Raw genomic sequence first — 21,380 nt, 5'->3', positions numbered from 1 at the left:
AGAGAATGAACTTTTTTGGATGTCTATTTAGAAAAGACTTTTCATTATTTTTTTTGGATAGGTTTAGGAATTGCTGTATTCTTTTACTTTTTGCTTTTCTAAGAAATTGTCTTTCCTTCTATTCTAAATGATAATCTTGCTGGGTTGAGTATCCTGGGTTGCAGGTTCTTCCTTTCAGGGCTTCGAATACATCTTGCCACTCCTTTCTGGCCTGCAGTGTTTCTGTAGGGAAATCAGTTGACAGCCAAATGGGGCGGGGTCCCTTGTAATTAACTCTGGTTTTCTCTTGTTACCTTTAGAATCCTTACACTTTCGCCATTTTAATAGTAACATGTCTTGGTGTAGGTTTGGGATCCTCTGTGCTTCCTGTACCTGGAGATGTGTTTCCTTCTTTAGATTTGGAAAGTTTTCAGTCATAACTTCTTCAAATACATTTTTGATCCCCTTTTCTCTTTCATTCCCGTCTGAAATCCCCATTATGCATAGACTGGCCCACTTTATTTTATCCCATAGGGATCTTATATTGCTTTTTTTTTTTTCATTTGGCTTCCTGTCTGCTGTTTTGATTGGGTAGTTTCCATTGTTCTGTCTTCCAGAACACTTATTCTTTTCTTATTCTCTCATGATTCATTCTGCTATTCATTGCCTTCAGCTTAGCTTTCATCTCAGCAAATGAGTTTTCTAATTTTTCTCAGCTCCTCTTTATAGTTTCTAGTTCCTTTCTAGAACAATCTGCATTTATGTTGATAGCCCTTTTTAATTCCTTCAATTATTTTCACTGCCTCCTTTTTGAACCTGCTGTCTACTAGACTGAAGAGGCCTATATTTCATTGTTCTCTTAGGGAATTCTCTTGGGTCTGTTTACTGGGAGTGCCTCCTCTGCGTCTTCATTTTACTTACATTTCTCTTACTCTGGGTTTAGGAGAAACAAGTAGGCACTGTAGTCTCAGACGGCTATTTACAAGTGGGAGCACCCCTGCACAGCTTGTGTGGGTTTAATAGATTTTGGCCAGAGTGCTGTTTGGTTTGGACACCCGCTGCCTCTTTCCTCAGGCTGCCTGGTCATTGCCCCTCACTGGGGGCGTGCAGGCACACGGCTCGTGGATGCTTCTGGAAGGGCGGGGGTTGGCGCCCACTCAGGGAACCCTCGGCAGCGGCAGCGAGTGAGGCCACCTCCGGAGTCCGGGACGGCGGTCATGGCTAACACCCCCGGAGCTCATGTAGTCAGCCCCCTGCTGCCTGAGAGAAGCTCCTATGGTGGTCCTGCGCCCCCAACAACGGCGTCCTGCCTCTCTGGCGGCCCAGGCTTCTTTCCGTGCTCCCCCAGCAGGGAGCGCCACACCCCAGCCCCTTCAGGCTCTCCCCCGGCAGCCAACCCCCCTCCTCCCAGCAAGGTCTGACCTCGGAAGCACCCCCTCTTCCCCGCTGGCCTCCCTGCCAGTGAGGGACCTCCCAGGAACCGTTTCTCCGTCATGGCTCCCTCCCAGGGGCGCAGGTCCCATCCCAATTCCCTTCTCTCTTTTTTTCTTTCCTGCCCGGTTATATGGAGATTTTCTTGCTTCTTGCAAGTCTGAGATCTTTACATCAGCGTTCAGTAGGTGTTCTGTGAGAATCGTTCCGTAGGTACATATAAGTTTGATGTGTCTGTGCGATCTTGATCCGACCTCCTATGTCCCACATTTAACTCCTTATCCCTCCTTCTGAAAAATCCTCACTAGAAGGGCTTTCTCCTTCTCTGGCACTAACTTCTAACGGACAGCTCAGCTCACACCTGTTTCCTTTCTCTTCCTATATAAGATGCAGTGGGTACCACTGTGCTAGAAATATATGGTCATGAGTCTAAGGACCAGACAAAGGAAATGTTGAATGAAACTCTAAAGATGAAGAAACTTAAAAATCTAACAATTTGGGTTTACACACAGAGTGAAACTTGGAAACAGTATCAAAGCCATCGTACCTGCAGGTTTTCCTCCCGCCCAGGCATTGATCCAAAGTGCTGAAGAATCTGGCTTCGAAATCTGTCTCTTAAATTCTGAAACCAGCTGCAGGCTTGAGAGTAGACCAAATCATGAAGTTGCCGGAGGTTCTCTATTTCATCTTCATTCTCAACCTAGAAATACAACAGTAAGATGTCTGTGTTTAGTCTTCCCATCCACACTACCAACGTTATAGAAGTGGAGGAAAAAATATTTAAAAAGGAATACCTGTCCCAGTGCTGGATTAGAGTGTTTGTGTGACTGACTTCACTCAGCAAGAAAATCTCTAGGTCCATCCATGTTGCTGCAAATGGCATTATTTCCTACTTGTTAATGGCTATGTAATATTCCCTTGCAGATATGTACCACTCCTCTGTTGATGGGCATTTAAGTTGCTTCCATGTCTTGGCTATTGTAAACAGTGATGCAGTGAACACTGGGGTGTATGTATCCTTTCAGACCATGTTTTTCTCTGGGCATATGCTCAGGAGTAGTATTCTTATGAACACAGTAAACCCCATACATTTCTGCCTCACATAGTACCAATAGGCCAGACTCAGACAGCAAGGCCTGACCTCCCAGCACAGCTAACCTGGCCTTGCTGAGTTAGCAGTCCAGCTGGGAGGGGCAAGATGGAGAGTGAGTTCTCAGATAAAGGTCTACAGGGACTGGGAATTCATCTCTATGGATCAAGGGCCTTTGAAAGCAGTGGAACAAAAAAGCAGAAGAATACAGTTGCTACAATGAAAGGTAAGATTGGGGGAGGTCTCAGGTGCAGATCTGCTGTGGCAAAAGTAGGAGGAGCACAGAGGAAAAGCGTAATTAAAACTTTTACCAGGGAGTTGGGTCAAAAAACCAAAACACGCAATAACTTAGCATAATAAAGCCAGAATATCAAAAGATAGAGAATACATTATGCAGTGATGAAATTCTGCTGTAAAGTCCTACCTCAATCCCCTCTGTACGCTCTTTGGACTACTGGTTCATCAAACTGCAAATACAAAATTAAATGCTTCAGCCTAAGATCCAAAAGACTAGGCACATAAAACACAGGTGGGAAGATTGAGCATTAACTCATCCATCTGATATTGATTTCTTTAACACACACTCATATCCCACTCGCTCTGTGCCAGAGAGGGCTATATTTCACATACATTAATGCATCTGAACAAATACTGCCTTAGTCAGCCTTTCATATGTCAAGAATGACTCAGTATAAAGACAATGAGACTCTAAAAAACATCCTGATATATAAAAGGTAAGACTATAGTACACAAGAGACAAAAGAACGTAACTTTTTCATTTAATGACTTGAAAAATAAAACTGAAGATGAAAAAGCATCTGCTTTTTCACAACAATGTGGATGTGCTTAATGCCACTGAGAGGGTATTGGTACAAAAGCAGACATATGGATCAATGGAATAGAAATGGAGAGCCCAGAAATAAACCCAGAAACCTACAATCAATTTTTGATAAAGGAGCCAAGGGGTATTGGAAAAGCTGGACAGCCACATACAGAAAAATAAACTCAAAATGCCTTAAAGATTTAAACCTAAGACATGACACCATAAAATTTCCTAGAGGAGGTCACAGGCAAAACATTCCCCTAGGTTTTCTTAAGTCAGTCTCCCAAGGCAACAGAAATAAAAACAAAAAGACGCTCATCACTGCTAATTATTAGAGAAATGCAGATCAAAACTACAATGAGGTACCACCTCACACTGGCCAGAATCGCCATCATTAAAAGTCTACAAAGAACAAATGCCAGAGAGGGTGCAGAGAAAAGGGAACCTAAGTTGGAACAGCTACTATGGCAAACTGTACTAAAAATAGAATTACCGTATGATCCAGCAATCCTACTTCTGAGCATACATCCTGATAAAACTGTAATTCAAAAAGATACACACACCCCTATGTTCACAGCAGCACTGTTCACAGTAGCCAAGACACGGAAACAATGAATGGATAAAGATGTGGTACACACTGATAATGTGTAACCAACAAGGTCTTACTGTGTATAGCACAGGGAAATCTACTCAATATTATGTGGCAGCCTGAATGGGAAGGGAGTTTGAGGGGAAATGGGTATATATAGCTAGGGCTGATTCCCATTGCTGTCCACTTGAAACTATCACAATATTGTTAATTGGCTATACTCCAATATAAAATGAAAAGTTAAAAAAAAAGATGTGATACATACACTACTACTTAAAATGCCATTTGTAGCAACATGGCTGCAACTACAATGAAGTGAAGTAAGGCAGAAAGAGCAAGACAAACACCCTATGATATCACCTACATGTGGAATTCAAAATACGACACAAGTGAACCTATGGAACGGAACCCCAGATACAGAGAATACACGGGTCGTCGCCAAGGGAGAGGGGACTGGTGGAGGGATGAAGGGAGAGGCTAGCAGGGGTCAGCAGATGTAAGCTTTTTATATATATAGAATGGATAAACAAGGTCCTACTATATAGCACAGAGCACTATGCTCAGTATTCTGTAATAAATGAAAATGGAAATATTTACATTTTTTTAATATTTTATGTATAAATGAATCACTTCACTGTTCAGCAGAAATTAACGCAACACTGTAAATCAACTATACTTCAATTTTAAAAATCTTGATTAAAAAAATAAACATGATACTTGTTAAAACTATTACAAAAGAAAAAAGTATCTAGTTTCCAGCCTTTTACAATTCAAGGGACCAAACCATGAACTTTCGTAAACAAGGAATGATAAAAATCATGAGTCTTGGTTAGAAAAAGGAGCTAAAAAGCTGGCAGAAGTTTTAAAGTTATGGAATTTCCTTGCAATAACAGAATCTAAAATGTTATTGAAAGACAGAAAACAGAATTACAACACCAAGGGAAAAAAATAACCTTGATATAAAAAACAAATTTGAGAAGCTTTCCCAGAATGAACAAGAAATCATTACACAAATGAGGCGCTAAGATGAAGAAAAATTTAGACATTCCTAAAACTACAACATAGAGAATTCAGTTCTAAACATCAAATCCCTAATACTTTCAATATTCTATCATACTGTCGTATTTATATGTCATATATAGTCAAGGAATTTTGTCAGCAAATCCAATATATGGAGATGTAAATTTACACAAAACTAAAGTTTATTAGTTTTACAAAGAATATCACCTTTAGGAAATAAGTCTATTAATCAAATATGCTAAGGCACAGACTATGTCAATCAACTCAAAATTCCAACTCAATACTTCTAGCTCACTGCACAAAGTTTTCCATAGCATCTTTATAATAAAATAGGATAGGCAGTGGCAGATTTAATGAAGTTCATCAGCAGAGAAGCTTGTCAAGAGTGCAAGATAAAACATAGCACTCGAAGCCAGAGAGCTGGCTTTAAATTATCATCTTGGCAAATTATTACTAATTAAAACTCCTGAATCCTACTTTCCTTACCTGCTATCTGACTTTTGAAAATTCAGTGAGCTACTGTTTGTAAAAATGCCCAATGCTAACACTCAGTAAATGCTGCTTGGGATGATCAAGCAGATCAATGAACAAGTGATAATACAAGATTTTCTTATTTTTCTAATTTTCTAATGCCCTTCCAAAGAAAATTGCCTTTCATTTGATATTTATAGTATCTCAAATCATTTTTCTGGTAGCTAAACTAACTGCAGATGCTAAAGCAGGTACTAGAAATATCAAAATGGTAGCATTAACCCTATTCAAGAAAATTATCACACTAACCCTCCCCAGGTAAGATACCACCTATAATTATACTGACAGTGCTGTATCTGTGATGCTCTAGAGTTTGTGTGTATGTTATCACTGAGGTTATCTTAGGCATATATATAGACCCATTCAAGGATTTCACGTTTACTTTTATACCAAAGTTCAATCTACTGCTGACTGTATCAGCTTTGACTACTAATTAATTTAAAAGGGAAGGAATTAGCAGGTTTCATAACTTAGGTTGGAAGTTCAACACCTGCTTTTGTTAAATAACTACCATGCAGCTACACATGACTAGATTCTAGGCACGGTGGTGGTTGTCAAGGCAGTAGAAATGAACAAAGTCTGGGTTGTGGCCTCCCAAGTTCTCTTGGAACTCAATAATTAAGAGCAAGATGATATAAAGGTCCACCTGAAACTGTCACAACATTGTTCATCAGCTATTCTCCATTATAAAATAAAAATTTCAAAAAAAAAAAAAAAAAAAAATGAGAAGCAGGTCATTAATGGAGCTAATTTGCCTAAGTATTGATGAGGGTCTCTGACAGGAAGAACTGGTTAATGTGCCTAGAAAACTGTAGCCTTCACGCCTATACAATGCCTAGGACAGAGTACACCAATGCTGAAAAAGGGTAGGTTTTAATACCTTAATATCTTCCAGGTATTCAATGTCTGCGGTGCAATATCCATCTTTCATTCCTCTTTTTAAAACCCTAAACCGCTTTCCTCCAACGGTATCAACCACAGACCTTCCATCAGGCAAGAAATGTACATTTCTAATTTGTAACATACAACCATAGTCTGCAAAACTAGAAGAAAAACTCTAGTTAGTACCAAAAGTTCAAGCCACAGGCATGCACGTTCTCAGCAATATTCACAGAAAACTCAAGAATCAATAAAAACATTTAGACAAAAAGCATACCTATTCTGTGTATCACTGACGCACATCCCAAACTGTTTAGTTCCAGTCTGTATACTTCTTCGAATCATCAATCTGTATCTTGGCTCAAATACATGAAGAGGGCAAGGCACAGTGGGATAGGCCATAGTGCAAACAAATATTGGAACATTCTTGGTCAAGCTGAAGAAGAAAAAAACTGCATTAGTATACATCAGAAGATACAACAAAAATGAGTAAAACTTTCAATAAGTAATAGAAAACAAAAATTTACTCTAAAATCAGGTAATTTTCATTCTTGGCAGGAATAAGAATCAGCATCCCCTTCATTTAAGCTTATGTTGATACAATATTAATCCTAAAACTGTCTGTAAATTCAAATTTACTTGTAAGAGGATTGCAAAGTTGTCATATAGAGCTATGCACTTTTATGAATGAAATAGAGCTATGCACTTTTATGAATGAAAAAGCAATTGATTGTAATTATTTTATATTAAAATGTTTAAAATATTTGTAACATGACAGAGTTATTATCTTCTATCCATAAAACACTCTTACTCTTAGACAATAATAAGTGAGTTCCTGCAAAGGACAAAAAACACCTTTAAAAAAATTTTAGTCACTAAAATATTTCCTAACAAAAGCAGGTAATTCAATGGCATACAATTTTTTCCAGATAATTAAAATATTTTAATTCCCAGATTGGCAGGAAATACGAAGGATAAAGGCAGCACTCAGTTTCTCATTAATCTAAAGAAACCCTTTGGCAAGGGTATGGGGAAAAACTGGCAGTTGATGGGGGCAGTTTGAAATAGTACAACCATACCGAAGAAGAATTTGGCTATATACATCAAAAATTTTTTTAAATATTCATATCCTTTGAACCAACAGGTGTACTTTTTTCTGCAAGTATTGTAAAAATGTTCAAGTGTACAGTTGCCAAAACTTAGAAGCAAAAAGAGACAACCAGTAAAATAAATTATGATGTAATCATAAAATGAGATACTATATTTAGACTTTAGATTAATGAGAAAGGAAAGTATTGAATAATGGGAGTAAAATAATCCCATCTTTGTTTATAATGTATTTATATATATTAAAATCAGGAAGGATATACATATTAAAATCAGGAAGGATATATGCCAAAATGCTAGTGGTGATTACCTTTGAGTTACAGATTCTGGCTCTCCCTGCCCACCCCCAACTAATATTTTCTACTCTTTCTTCAAAAAGACCACAATGTGAAGTCTATATGTAATACATGTTTAACATACAAGTCCTAATTCCTCTACTTTTAAAACTGTGTCTTTTACCATCACTAAGCACTCTTATGAACATAAAAACAAGGGGGGGGTGCACAACCCAGTATATCTTTTAATTAGCAAAACTTGTAAGTACCAGAGAATGAGCTACCCTTAAGAAAATAGCCCAGTTAGTACATAGCAAGATTCCCGAGGCTTCTCTGCATCACACGCAGCTTCCCTTGCATCACTACTCCTGTCATTCATGAATTCCAGTCTGTGTGTGTGTTGGGGGCGGGGGGGAGGTCTGGTCCTGTCATTGTGTTGAAGTATTTCAAAAATAAATCTGAAGCTTTCTTGTATCCAGCTTTTTGCAGCGTTGGTCCAAAAGGTTTCTAATCCACACATTAGAATATTTTCTATCACAAAGTCACAATAAAATATCAGTGCCATCAGAAGACAAACCACTATCAACTTCTATAAAGAAAAGATAGAAACCTTTCTTCTATTGAAGGCCACTGACCCGATGACAACATTTGGTGGACACATACTAAAAACAAAAAGTCTGTAAAGCAGTTATTTTTCTCTTAGAAAATGTTTTAATTTATATTAAAAAAAAAAACAAACAAACAAAAAACAGCATGTAAAAATTACAATTTTGGTCTTCAGTGTCCAGTTAAAGTGGGAACAGGAAAGAGTTAAGAAATTAGAAACCCAGTAAAGAAACTTGGAGACTGAAGAAAATGGTGAAAGAGGTCAAGTCATGGAGGGAAGAGAAAAGAAGAAAAGTGTGAGAAAGCAACACACAGAGCAACAAAATTACCCAGCCCTGATGAGCTTTTTATGTGCTCTCAGTAGTACCCTGTACCACTGAATCCCAAAGTTACCACCAGGTTTTTCACCTTCCTGATACTAAGTCAATTATGCGAACAGTCAGTATCTTCATTGAGATTTTAGCCCCTAAAGTCACCCCTTCCAATTTGTCTCAGGTCTCAAGGTCCCACCCCCTTGCAAACCTCTGATTGGCTACTCCCCCTGCCAATCCAGGCCACTTACCCTCTACTTTCTCCTATGGGCGGGGGCTGATAGTTGAGGGCGGCAGTTCCCAGCAACCACCTCCATCAGCCTGATGTCCCTGGAGGAACACCCGGCCCTCGGCCGCCCCCCCACCCCCAGCTAAAAGACTGGTTCAGTGTGGAGAGCTGTCAGGACGTCACTCCCAACAGAACATCTGGAAGTTACCAAATAAACCTGAAAACCTCTGAGTGTTGAAGGCAGGGGAAATTAACCAATATTTGTTTACGATATGCCTTTGACTAGACTGGGTTGAACTACAGACAGAACCCAGCTGGCTGTGAGGAGGCTTCTCCTCATTATTTCAAAGGGTAGTAGTTTGATTTGATTATGTTAATTTGTATGAGAAGAAACTTACTGTGAGAGTTCAGCAGTTTCTTCATCATATATTTTTTTTCTCTCAGACAGCTCATCAGGCAGATACTTCACTATTAAATCTTCCAACAGCTGTGTGACACAGTACCTCCTATCTGCTAGATACTGAAAGACAATATTATTTTACATTCCAGCACTTTTCCCCCCTACAGTACAAAACAGGTAAAACAGTTTAACTCATATAGTAAAGCCTTTATTACATATTTACACAGTCGGTTCTGAATTCATTAGTGAGGGGGAACAATACAACAGATGACGCTAAACTGGAAAACCTGCCTGAAGCTTAGCTCAAGAGCATTCAAGGTAAGTCTGCAACCCGAAACAAGTTCTGTATATAAGACGACCCTTGCCTTGCTATGATCACACATCATTAACAGCAGTCAGCCCTGCTCCTGCCGTCTCCCACACCAAAGGTAAGTTCCTTCTGACAGTGCATGTGTATCTGAAACTAGCATTTCAATCGAGAAACAAAAATAAGGAATAAAGAAAATAATGCATTTGCCTTAAGAAAAGCAAAGTTGCTCCCTTTTTTTGTTCCAGATAACTTTTCTTTCAGATTTTTCTTCTGCTGTCATCCCACTATGACTACTGATGCCCATATCTTATCAAGAGGCTGCTTTTCCTATGTGAGTCACCCTCTGGGTAAGGTGGTACGTTTGTGCCACTCCATAATACTCTGAACGCTGCCACCCTGATACATTTTTGTGTTACTTTCTCTTCCAACTGCCAAAAGCCATCTGACTATCCTTCAAGGTCTGGCTGCAATTTTACCTTTTGTATAAAGTGTTCCTTATTTTTCTGTCTCCTAGGAATAACCTTTAATATATAGAAGGCAGCTACCATACCCTGCACTATATTAGCTGGACAGGGATATATTATATCTCTGTAACTAAACTAAGAACTGCATAGGGCCAAGGACCAGTTCAGAGTGTGTACACAGAATTCTGAACAAAACATGTGTGTGTGTGTGTGTGTATATACGTCCAATACCAATTTGCTTAATGAGGAAATGAGTAATGAGGAAACTCTTGTGAGACAACCACAAGACAAAGAGAAACCAGCTTTCCCCTAGATCCAGCAAAAATAAGGGCTTTGTCAGTATCTAATGAAGTACAGAGTAGAAAATATGAATGGTGGGCAAATGGCTTATACTTGTGGTTTTTCAACTTCGGCAAGAACTGTGGCTTGTTAAAAGTGCAGACTGCTGAGCCCTCACCAGGTTCTGATTTAGTGGCTCTGGGGAAGGGTCTGCGAATTCATATTTCTAACAAGTTCCCAGGGGATATAGATGCTGCTGGTTGGGGGAACATACCTTGAGAACAACTGGGCTATTGACTGGAGAGATGTACTCTTGAGCAGATAATATATACATATATATAGGTAACTTAAGAGTTTATTATAAAATTAATCAAATTAGAGATATAAAAGCAATTTCAAAGTAATAAAGACATTTTAAAACTTAAGACTCATGTATTAAATTTGGGAAATATGGCCTCTCTTCCATTACTGGTAAGAATCTAAATTTGTACATTACTTGAGACCTAGGCAATCTGGCAATTGGTTTTAAGAGTCTTAAAATATATGGCCTTTGATCCAGTAATTCTCCCAGGAATTTATCCTAAGGAAAGAGTCAAAGACACTGACCATAGTATACTTAAAAAAAAAAAAAAAGAACTGAAATGCTCCAAAACAGAAAAATGTTGTATCATTGGACTACTATGCTGCTATGAAAATCACATCTTTGAGATGCATTCAGATGAAAAAATGAGCAAAGTAAGTAGGAAGAGCAGAAAAGTAGAGCATATCCATTTTATCCGTGTAAAGGTATATTTAGACTTTACCAATTATACATGGTGTCAAGTCAGAACAAAGGATAAAGTTATTTTTAAACAGTATGTTAGTTAAGTTTTTAAATAACATCCTTACTTTGTTTTCCTTAGAACTTCAGACATTTAAGGTGCGATAACTCTAAATTTAAAGCATAGTAAATATATAAGCATATCGAAAAACTTTGTAAAACCAGGAAAGATAGCATGTTTCAGAGTATTTTATCTGAAAACAGAGTCTAAAAGTTGAAAATGTAAAAAACTCTTTAAAGATTTATTTTAGGTTTCCTGACTTTGTAAACATTCTATGTTTTGTGTTCCACTACATGTAGGGTTGCTATGTTGTATGAAATGTAACAATACATATATGCTATATGACATCTGTACAGAGCTATGCTTTCTACATAGGAAATAACTTTTTAATAGCAAAATGGTTTTCATCAAATTTTTACATTGTATTTTCAAGACACTTTTTTTCTTAAAATCTAGAGACAGAATCACTCTCCTGGATCAATGCTACCACTGCAACAAGAATTCTAAGGCTCTGGCCTCACCTTGGAGGACATCAAGCAGGACTGAAGAGGGTGCTGCCCTCCCACTGGTTACAGAAGAGACCCACCTGAGATCCAGCTGTTTTCCTAATGCAGGGTGATCTGTGCAGACCACCTGCCAGACAAGGAGGGGTGTGGGAAGCCTCCCTCTCCTTGCCAGGCTACCACTTTCTAGAACTGTGCTGTCCAATGTGGGAGCCACTACTACTCACACGTGCCTACTTAAATGTAAATTAATTAAAAGTACAGTCCCTCCCACACATGTGGCCAATAGCTACCATGTTGGACAGCATAGATACAGGGCATTTCCATCAATGTAGCAAGTGCTACTGGATGTTGGTCCAGACGTTAAGGGGATTGACTGAGGCCTGAAATCCAACCTAAAAATGGGGGTGGGTGGCAGGGCAGTTGAGATTCCCCAATACTGTCATTAAAGTCAACATATTCCTGACCAGATACTTGATCACACCTCATGTGTTTAAAAATTAAGTATAGGGATTCGGTCTTCAGACTCTGCTTTCTCCCACCCTCTCCAAACTCACTTTCCTCCAATACTAGCAGATGGGTAATGAGACATGCATGATCCCTTTTGGTCAATCAGTATGTATAATGTAATTTATTCTGAACCTAATAATCATTATTTCTATGGCTAAATAGAAGTCAAACCATGTTGCTACACGTAAGAGCAATAAACAAATACACAAATGCTTACCTCTTTTAAGCTTTCTTTGCAAAGAGGACAATATGGTGTGTGATCTAAACAACGCTCAAGACAGTTCTTACAGAATGAATGTCCACAAGGGGTTGTCACTGGCTCAAAAAACAACCTGAAATCAACCAGAATACATGTTAGTTTTCACCATAAGCTGTGCACTGGAAAAACTGAACCAATAGTGTAACCGTAACACCAGCTTCTGTTTAGAAGAGGAAGGAGAGTTTGACAGGCACGAGAGGAGGGAAGGACCAGTGGTAAACGCCAGGTACAGCCTCCTGAACTGTTTAAAGTTCACCATCATCGGGGGTACCCTGCTTGGAGCTGTACGGACTGATATCACCACCATTCACAGGGGCTACTGCAGCCTCGAAACGGGGCTGGTCCAAACTGAGATGGGCAGTACTTCTAAAATACTTGCACCAGACTAGTGCAAGATTAACAATGTAAACTGTATTATTACTTCTTCATTTGTTTTTGTACACTCATCACTTTAAAACTGGTTTGCTTATAAAGCGCCTTACTATATGAAATTCATTCAAAATAATCCAATGAATATTACCATTGAATCCCAAAGAAAACTGATGCTCAAAACCAGATGTGATACTCAAACAATATGGAAAAACTAATTTTCCTTACATTCTAGTTATTTCCTGAAACACAATACTTTGGGAGTTCCCAGAAGTACTGTTAGATGTATAAGTACTTCAGAAATCGTCGGGGTCTGATCCCCTCACCTCAAGATGAAGCAGCCAAGGGTCAGAATCAAGGGACGTGGTTCAGAAATACCTGGTGTGGCCAGTTCCAGGTGCTTGACACACTGTTCCCTTGCCTCCACCACGATTTATATAAATGGAAAATGTTCTTTTCAAATTATCATATCAGTCTTAGAATTACAAGCATTCATATAATGGAAATCCTTATCCAGTGTTACTTAAAAAGGATTTTGGAGTTAAGATACATAAACAAGATAGAATCACATACACACAATACATCATTGTATTCTTACCCAAATCTAAAACCATGGAGTCTCAGTAATAACATGTATAGCTTTTATAGTACAATTCCTCAGATACTTTCTATATTTTAGTCATTTGATTGTTGTAAGACTTAAATATAGCATGGTGGTAAAGAATCTGCCAGCCAGTGCAGGAGATATAAGAGATGCAGGAAGATGCCCTGTAGAAGGAAATGGAAACCCACTGCAGTATTCTCACCTGGAGAATTCCATGGCCAGAGGAACCTGGTGGGCTACAGTCCACAGGGTTGCAGAGAGTCAGACACGACTGAAAGACTGAGCACTTGAGCACGTGCACATACACACAAATCCTGACACCACTTTCTAAGTGAAAAGTCAAAGTTAGTTCCTCAGTCATGGTAAAGAAAGGGAATGGGCCCACCAGGGAAGCCCCTTCTAAGTAAGGAAAAGCTAAATAAGGTTCAGAGATTATATTATTTGCCCAAGATGTGAAAGGAAAACCGAGGACTAAAATTCTTATCTTTTGATTTTTAATTCACTACTCTGTTACTTCACACTGCTTATGCTTAGAGTTCAGTTCAGTCGCGTCCAACTCTTTGCAACCCCATGGACTGCAGCACACCAGGCTTCCCTGTCCATCACCAACTCCCAGAGTTTACTCAAACTCATGTCCATCGAGTTGGTGATGCCATCCAAGCATCTCATCCTCTGTCGTCCCCTTCTCCTCCTGCCTTCAGTCTTTCCCAGCATCAGGGTCTTTTCCAAGGAGTCAGTTCTTCGCGGCAGGTGGCCAAAGTATTGGAGTTTGGGCTTCAGCATCAGTCCTTCCAAGGAATATTCAGGACTGATTTCCTTTAGGTTAGACTAGTTTGATCTCCTTGCAGTCCAAGGAAGTCCAGTTCTTACAGAGTAGATTACCTTTATCTACTCATAAAATTTGACATACTTACCTCATGCAGAGAGAACACTCAAAATCTGAGACATCTATTAATTCTTCTGGGACATCACCGTAAGTTAATGAAAACGTACAGACTTCAGTGGGAATTTCTATTAAAACAAAGAGATGGGGTTATCTTTTTTAGGAAAAAATTTGGAAGCCATTCTGAAAAAATCAATGTGTTTTCTGTGAGTGTAGTGAAATTTTTACCTCCCTGTCTTTTCAGCTTATTTCTTCCATCTTCATTTACAATCACATCCTGGTCTAAAAGAGACAACTTTCTTTTCAGCAGAACACCTTTGCCTTGAATGCAGAGTGAGGGTTCCGAGGACACTCTTTTTAAACAGTCCTCTCTGGCAGGCATGTCTGTGGAATTGATAGCCTGTGCTGACCGAGCACGGTTTAGGCTTCCTTTGACAGGCTCTGAGGTGACCTCTGCTATTTCTTCATTCTACAAAAAAAATGCAACAAATAAGGGTAACTGACTGTATGTTTTTACTGTCCTTATTGCTCTCGCCAAGAACTAAACTGAAGTGAAACTGTGATGTCTTGAAAGCTTTATTTTATTGTTCATTTAAAACAAAACCAACTTTTAATTCTAAAACCCTGGCAAGAAAAGGATTTTTGCCAGTACCTAAGAGAGCCCTAGACATCAAGCTGACTTCTGTCATGATGAGGTTTAAGTAGTTATGCTAATATAGTTGTTTCTACTACAAGGAAAGTAAGATAAATACAATGTTCTGGTTTTTTCCAAGAGACAAACATTTCTGACATTCAGGTGATGTAACGTGATTAATGAGCAGATATTTCACATAAAAGTTTTTAGTGTAAAATAAAAGGTCACAAATGGAATCCTATTAAGGCAAGCCTTACTAAGTTGAAAGTACCTACATAGATTTTAGTATTAATATTTGAAACTAGGAAAGTGAAGATCTTGTGAAGAAAATGGAAACACTAAGCCTATGACCGTCTTCTCTCACCCCTTACCTGCTCTGGGCTCAGCTCACTGGCAGAGTGAGACTCTTCCATCACTGAAGGAAAACTGAAAGGTTTGTTTTTAATACATGGTAATGAACTCCAGGAAGAGTCCTTCAGGCCTTCTTTTAAGTTTTCAGGTGATAATAAATCACATAAAATCTGTAAGGAAGGTATCATAAAGAATAATGAAAAATATAAAATAGTTTATTAAGGATAATTTAGTTACTTAATATTTAAGAGGGCTTTCCTTGTGGCTCAGCTGGTAAAGAATCTGCCTGCAATGTGGGAATCCCTGGGTTGGGAAGATCCCCTGGAGAAGGGAAAGGCTACCCACTCCAATATTCTGGCCTAGAGAATTCCATGGACTGTATAGTCCATGGGGTCACAAGAAGTCAGACACGACTGAGTGACTTTCACTCACCTCACTCACTCAATATTTAAGAATTTCTGGAAAATTTCATATGGAGTATAAACTATAAAAATATCCAATCACTTTGTTGTACACTTGAAACTAATAATATTGTAAGTCAGCTATACATCAACTTAAAAAAAAGAAAACTTAGAGCTAATATTATTTTTAACGGGCAGGGAAGGAACAGGTTAAGTAAAAAAAAACAAGGACTTCCACGTTGATTTTAAAAGTCCTGCCAAAACCAAGGTGTGCCTCCAAGGGGGTCAAACCGCATCAAAGGAATGGTTCAAAAGGAGGGCTCAGGGGTGATTAGACTGGTGGCCTGAGAAGGTGCCCAAGGTAAAGGTTTACATGTATATATAAGGTTTGTAGAAAGACGAGATCTTAAGAGAAGTGGAAGATATTTACCTCTGACCATCAGCAAGTCCCATCAGTCAATATAGTTAATGGTTCATCCCGATGTATATTCTAAGGCTGAACTTAGACTGTTTGTGTGAACTTGGACCTTTAACCACAGAACTAAAATTCCATGTGTTTACAGTGAATTTAGCTTCTCCCTGAACCAGTGACCTGTACGGTCAGTCACCACCCCTGGAGTTAACGGGGGCACCCCATGGCAGCCGGCCCAAACGGAGGCAGCTGCAGTATCTAAACTCTGGGTGCTTCTCTCAGAAACACCAAGGGGATTACGACAGAGGAACAGACTGGCTACAAGGAAATGAGAGGGATTCAAATTTGTTTGCTTGTCAAATAAGCTGTGTGTATATGTACAGCATATACACATTTCTTAAAGTCCCAATTTGGAAGTTTGGTTTTTCAGCTGTTCTATCTCTCAAGGCACAAAAATCAGAATTTTCCATAAATCTTTACAATGTAAATAAAAAGGAAATACACATGGTATTAATGAAAGTGTGTGCATCTGTAGGTGCTCAAGCAATAAACCGTTTAATGAACAATCACTAAAGAATTTGGGTATGTTTTTACATTTCCCCTGATTAAAAAAAAAAAAGTATTAAACATACCCCCACCCTAGAAGACTGTTACTTGACTCCTAGGTATTTACTGAAGAGAGATAAAAACATATGTTCACAAAATGACATGTAAAAGAATGTTTGTGGCATCAATTAGAAACAATCCAAATGAAAATCACCGCTAACTGTGAATATCACAAACTGTGACATGTTCATACCACAGGATACTTGGTGAAAAAAGAAAAAATGACTGGATGTGTCTCAAAAACATGTTGAGTGAAAAAAAGTGTATGTAAAGGTTCAGAACAGGCAGAACTAGTCTGTGGCACTAGAGGTCTGAGCAGTAGCTCCCTCTGGAAGCACAGAGAGAGGGCATCTGCTGCAGAGGAGATGAGGGAGCTTTCCAGGGTGATCTGCAATAGTCTGTATCTTGACTGGGGTGTTGTTACATGAATGTATAATTTCTCAAAACTCACTGAACTATAAAATGCCTTTTATTACATGTAAATTATACCACAATTTACTCCAAAAAAAAGAAAAAATATTTCAAGGCAGTAGGTATTTTGCATTCACCTGACCTTATTAACCAACAAATAATTACAGAAAAGTAAGGATACCCAGCAGCACGGAAAATGCAAAATTATAAGCCCTTATAAAGTCTGCAGTCTCACCAGGGAGATCACTCTAGCAAAGAGAACACAGCAAGAAAACACACAACAGTAAGCCGTGTTTTGTTAAATCAGTGGGCTGGAACATGCATGCAAACAAGCCTTATGGAGGATGTTGGCTTATTCATAAAGTATTTGGAATGCAAGAAAAATTCCAAAGTTCTCTTACTTTAAGGGACATAAGAATCTCCTGAAGTGCTTGTTAAATTATACTCTAATTCCAGAGATTCTAATTCCAAAGGTCTGTGGTGGGACCCAGGAAATCTTTGTGTTTACCATGCACTCAAGATGACTAACAAAAAGCCATGTTCTGAGAAACACTACAAACGCAATAAACGATGTGGCCTCTTTGGGGGACACTGAAGGGAACAACATGACTGGGCACTGAAATTGTATTAGGATAGATTTTCCTAAAACATTTTTCAGAGACTCTAGTCTTCCCAGATGTTCTGTGAGTAAATCTGGCAAAAGCTGAACGCTGTTGTCATGCTAGCAAAGCAAAAACTCTCGAGAAGGGCTGAAGAAATCTGTTTGACTGGTTTAACCCAGTGTTTCCCAGAGTCATTTGATCAGAGAACCCCTTTTCCTTTTAATTAACATCTACCACTGAACAAACTCTGCAAAGTGATGTATGGAGTACTGAGAAAACTAAGGCGAAATAAACTGAGTGGGCAGTACTACTGGCAACCACGGAAAGCAAGCAAAGTTGAGACCTGAAATGAAAGGCAAAGGAAGCCAATAAAAATTCCTGAGCAGGAACATCATGACAACAGTATTTAATTAAGAATGACTGGTCTGGCTCCCATGGAACAGACTATTAGAGAACATCTAAATTTAACTAGGCAAAAGTAATCCATTTAACTCTCTCTGAAATGTTCTGATTTTGGTAAGAACTCAATATGCTAATAAGTATATTGAACCTGAAAACCCCTTGTCAAACTGCTACTAAATCTGACTTATGGACACCCCTTATGTTCTTACCCCAAGAGTCTAACTGGCATTTGTAAAAAGACCTGTGTTGTCGGGAAACTGGCTGGAAGTGTTACAGTTGGTAAACGGATTACCTTTTCTACTTCTAGCTTTGCAGGTGCGAAATCTTCATCAAGCGCTAAGCACTGAAGAAACAGTTGTAAGGCATCACCTAAAAAACCAGCATCGTGGAGGACTTTTCCTTTCCTGAAGTAGACCTTTAATAAAAGCACACATACCCAACTTTTATGGTTGGAATTGTTTTTTGAAACATCAATATCACATAAGGTTTAAAAAAAAGTTCTGCTTGGAAATGTTCATTTTGAAACTCTGAATGGCTCTCAGGAGCCCAAAGCATTTTAAAGGCACATTTACACCCTACTAGGGAGAGGCACCTATGATTATGAGGTCCAGAAAATGACTCCAAAGCCACATTTCTAATTATATCCTGTCAATGATAAGTCCAGAGGGTTCTTTCCTGTTTAATGGTTTTAAGAGCTTCCCTGGTGGCTCAGTTGGCAAAAGAGTTCTCCTGCAATGCAGGAGACCTGGGTTCGATCCTCGGGTTGGGAAGATCCCCTGGAGGAGGGCATGGCAACCCACTCCAGTATTCTTGCCTGGAGAATCCCACGGACAGAGGAGCCTGGTGGGCTACAGCCCATGGGGTCTCGCAAGAGTCAGACATGACTTAGCGACTAAACCACCGCTGCCACCAAAGCTGTCTGTACAAATCATTTTCCCTCGTATTCTTAACACTGATTTGACTTGTACCAACTGGTCATGTCATCATGAGATTCTGAATCATTTTATTAATTTATAAATTTTACAGCATCCTTACTATATAGTCCTCAAAGGCATAGCTTTGAATGCAGAAAAAAAAGTCACATTAAAAGATGACTTTTAACTTAAATAACATATATGGGAGATGGACTGATTTGCCTTGACAGTATTGGTAAAAAGGAGAATTTGTAAACCGATTATATAATATATACATGCTGCAGATCTTTTTTCAAAAGAGCATGGGCAAGGCCCCCATCTACCATATTAAACGACTGCCTCATCACCCAGTTCCCATCACAATGCCTCAGTCAACTGTTCAGCCACAGAACCTTTTCTCTCTCCATTAATAAACCTCCTCTACTGACAACCTATTTGGGTCCATCTCCACAATAGGGCCAGATGTATGTCTTTGAGGAAATGCTGTATATTAGAGTTTGTTTGTTTGTTTTTTCCTGTGTGTCGAATTCAAGTTGTTCTCTAGTTAGGAAACAAACATTTCTTATAGTTTAAAAAACTGTCAGATGATATTCATCCACTCAAAATATTGACCTTAGACTTCTAGAACTATTCTATATATTTAAAAGAAATCGCCCAATCCATTTCGTTGTAACTTACAATCATAATTGAAATGCATATTCCCTACAGTTGAAATTCTTAAATGTATGCAAATGTAAAACAGTAATTTTACCTCAGGCCAATTTGGCAGTTGAAAGAGAACTGCATTTAAATCTTCTATAGCTGCTTTAAACTCTTGGAGACCAGCATACGATTCAGCTCTGTAGATTTTCAGAGTCAAGTCGCTGGGCTCTGAAATCAATGTTATGAAGGTTTGATTATTTTTAAAAGATTACTGTATAATCCACGGAAACATCATACTAGGGTAAGAACTGACTCCGCGATTCTAGTCAGTAACCACTGACGCAAAGGCAGTGAGCCAAGCACAGTACAGGTGCAACCCACTGGCATACTGACATTTCCCTAAGTTAGAGCAAATCCTCGGAGAAGGCAGTGGCACCCCACTCCAGTACCCTTGCCTGGAAAATCCCATGGGCGGAGCAGCCTGGTAGGCTGCAGTCCATGGGGTCGCAAGGAGTCAGACACGACTAAGCGACTTCACTTTCACTTTCATGCATTGGAGAAGGAAATGGCAACCCACTCCAGTGTTCTTGCCTGGAGAATCCCAGGGATGGCGGGGCCTGGTGGGCTGCCGTCTATGGGGTCGCACAGAGTCAGACACGACTGAAGCGACTTAGCAGCAGTAGCAGCAGCATAGCAAATCCTTATGGTTAGATTATTTTAGTGGAGGAAACTGATTTTTTTTAAAAACTGAAAAATTTTTGATAATATGATCACCCCTAAGAAACTGAATGTTCTCCTAACATAGGTAAAGATTTAGAAGATGTATCTTAGATGTTCAGAAGATTTGTCTTTTTGTGGTAAATCTTTTTTCATACCTGATTTTGAAATCTTTATAAATGACTACATGTGTAACTACTGCACATGGAATTCCCACAGTTACAAAGACTGACCGAGGCACGATCTTAGGAGAGGACACGGTGGCCCTGTTTCTGGAGGAAATGGGTTGACAAGAGTCAGGTTTCTTAAGAGGGAAAATTTTTTAAATTCCTTCCATTAATAAGAATAGGATTGGATGGCCCCAGAATGATTTAATTTCAAATATTTGAGGGTAAAAAGCTTTAAGTGATAATTTCACTATGCTGTCTCTACTTGAGAAACCAAACTAGTATCCAAAGGCACTAAAAATTTGAGACACTTAGTTGGTTCATTTATGATACTATAATCAATTACTACAGGTCATGTGGAATCTAGGAAAACGGTGCAGATGATCCTATTTTCGTACAGACTCGGACGCAGAGAATGGACATATGGACACCAGAGGGTAGAAAGGGAGGGTGGGACAGATTGAGAGGTCAGGATGGACATATATATATACTGCCATGCGTGACACTGCTCGTGGGAACCTGCCGAGCAGCACAGGAACTCAGCTCGGTGCTCTGTAATGACCTGAGGGCTGGAGGCAGGCCCAAGAAGGAAAGGATTTTGTATACTTATAGCTGCTTCACTTCAGTGTACAGAAGAAACACACACTGTAGAACAATTATATTCCAATAAAAAAAGGTTAAAAAAAAATTACTACAGGTACATAGATTCTGAAACTGAAGTCTAAGCCAGAAATCAATTTTCAGTATCTACAGATGACATTAACTTCACTCTTCTTTTTAAAGCTATTATTCATCTTTAAAGGCTTCCAAAATGTATGCTTATAAAATAAAGTATTTGTTGTGAGAAGG

At 39.0% G+C, this 21,380-nt stretch overlaps 1 protein-coding gene across 1 annotated transcript in view; it reads right to left on the bottom strand.

Moving 5' to 3' along the window:
- The window catches only part of LONRF1 (LON peptidase N-terminal domain and ring finger 1), a 46,250-nt gene that overhangs the window by 1,868 nt on the left and 23,002 nt on the right, over window positions 1–21,380 (bottom strand). The window contains exons 2-11 of the mRNA XM_019953308.2: window positions 19,757–19,875; window positions 18,384–18,506; window positions 15,278–15,427; window positions 14,501–14,741; window positions 14,304–14,400; window positions 12,375–12,489; window positions 9,269–9,390; window positions 6,620–6,778; window positions 6,344–6,506; window positions 1,958–2,110 (exon numbers count right to left, since the gene is read on the bottom strand). Of these exons, the coding sequence (XP_019808867.2) occupies window positions 1,958–2,110; window positions 6,344–6,506; window positions 6,620–6,778; window positions 9,269–9,390; window positions 12,375–12,489; window positions 14,304–14,400; window positions 14,501–14,741; window positions 15,278–15,427; window positions 18,384–18,506; window positions 19,757–19,875 (1,442 nt within the window). The remainder of the gene's footprint in view (window positions 1–1,957; window positions 2,111–6,343; window positions 6,507–6,619; window positions 6,779–9,268; window positions 9,391–12,374; window positions 12,490–14,303; window positions 14,401–14,500; window positions 14,742–15,277; window positions 15,428–18,383; window positions 18,507–19,756; window positions 19,876–21,380) is intronic.

Source organism: Bos indicus, chromosome 27, assembly GCF_029378745.1.
Source record: "Bos indicus isolate NIAB-ARS_2022 breed Sahiwal x Tharparkar chromosome 27, NIAB-ARS_B.indTharparkar_mat_pri_1.0, whole genome shotgun sequence".
Classification (NCBI taxonomy): domain Eukaryota; kingdom Metazoa; phylum Chordata; class Mammalia; order Artiodactyla; family Bovidae; genus Bos; species Bos indicus.
The sequence above is the reverse complement of the archived record's forward strand: the minus strand, read 5'-3'. Positions and strand labels throughout refer to the sequence as shown.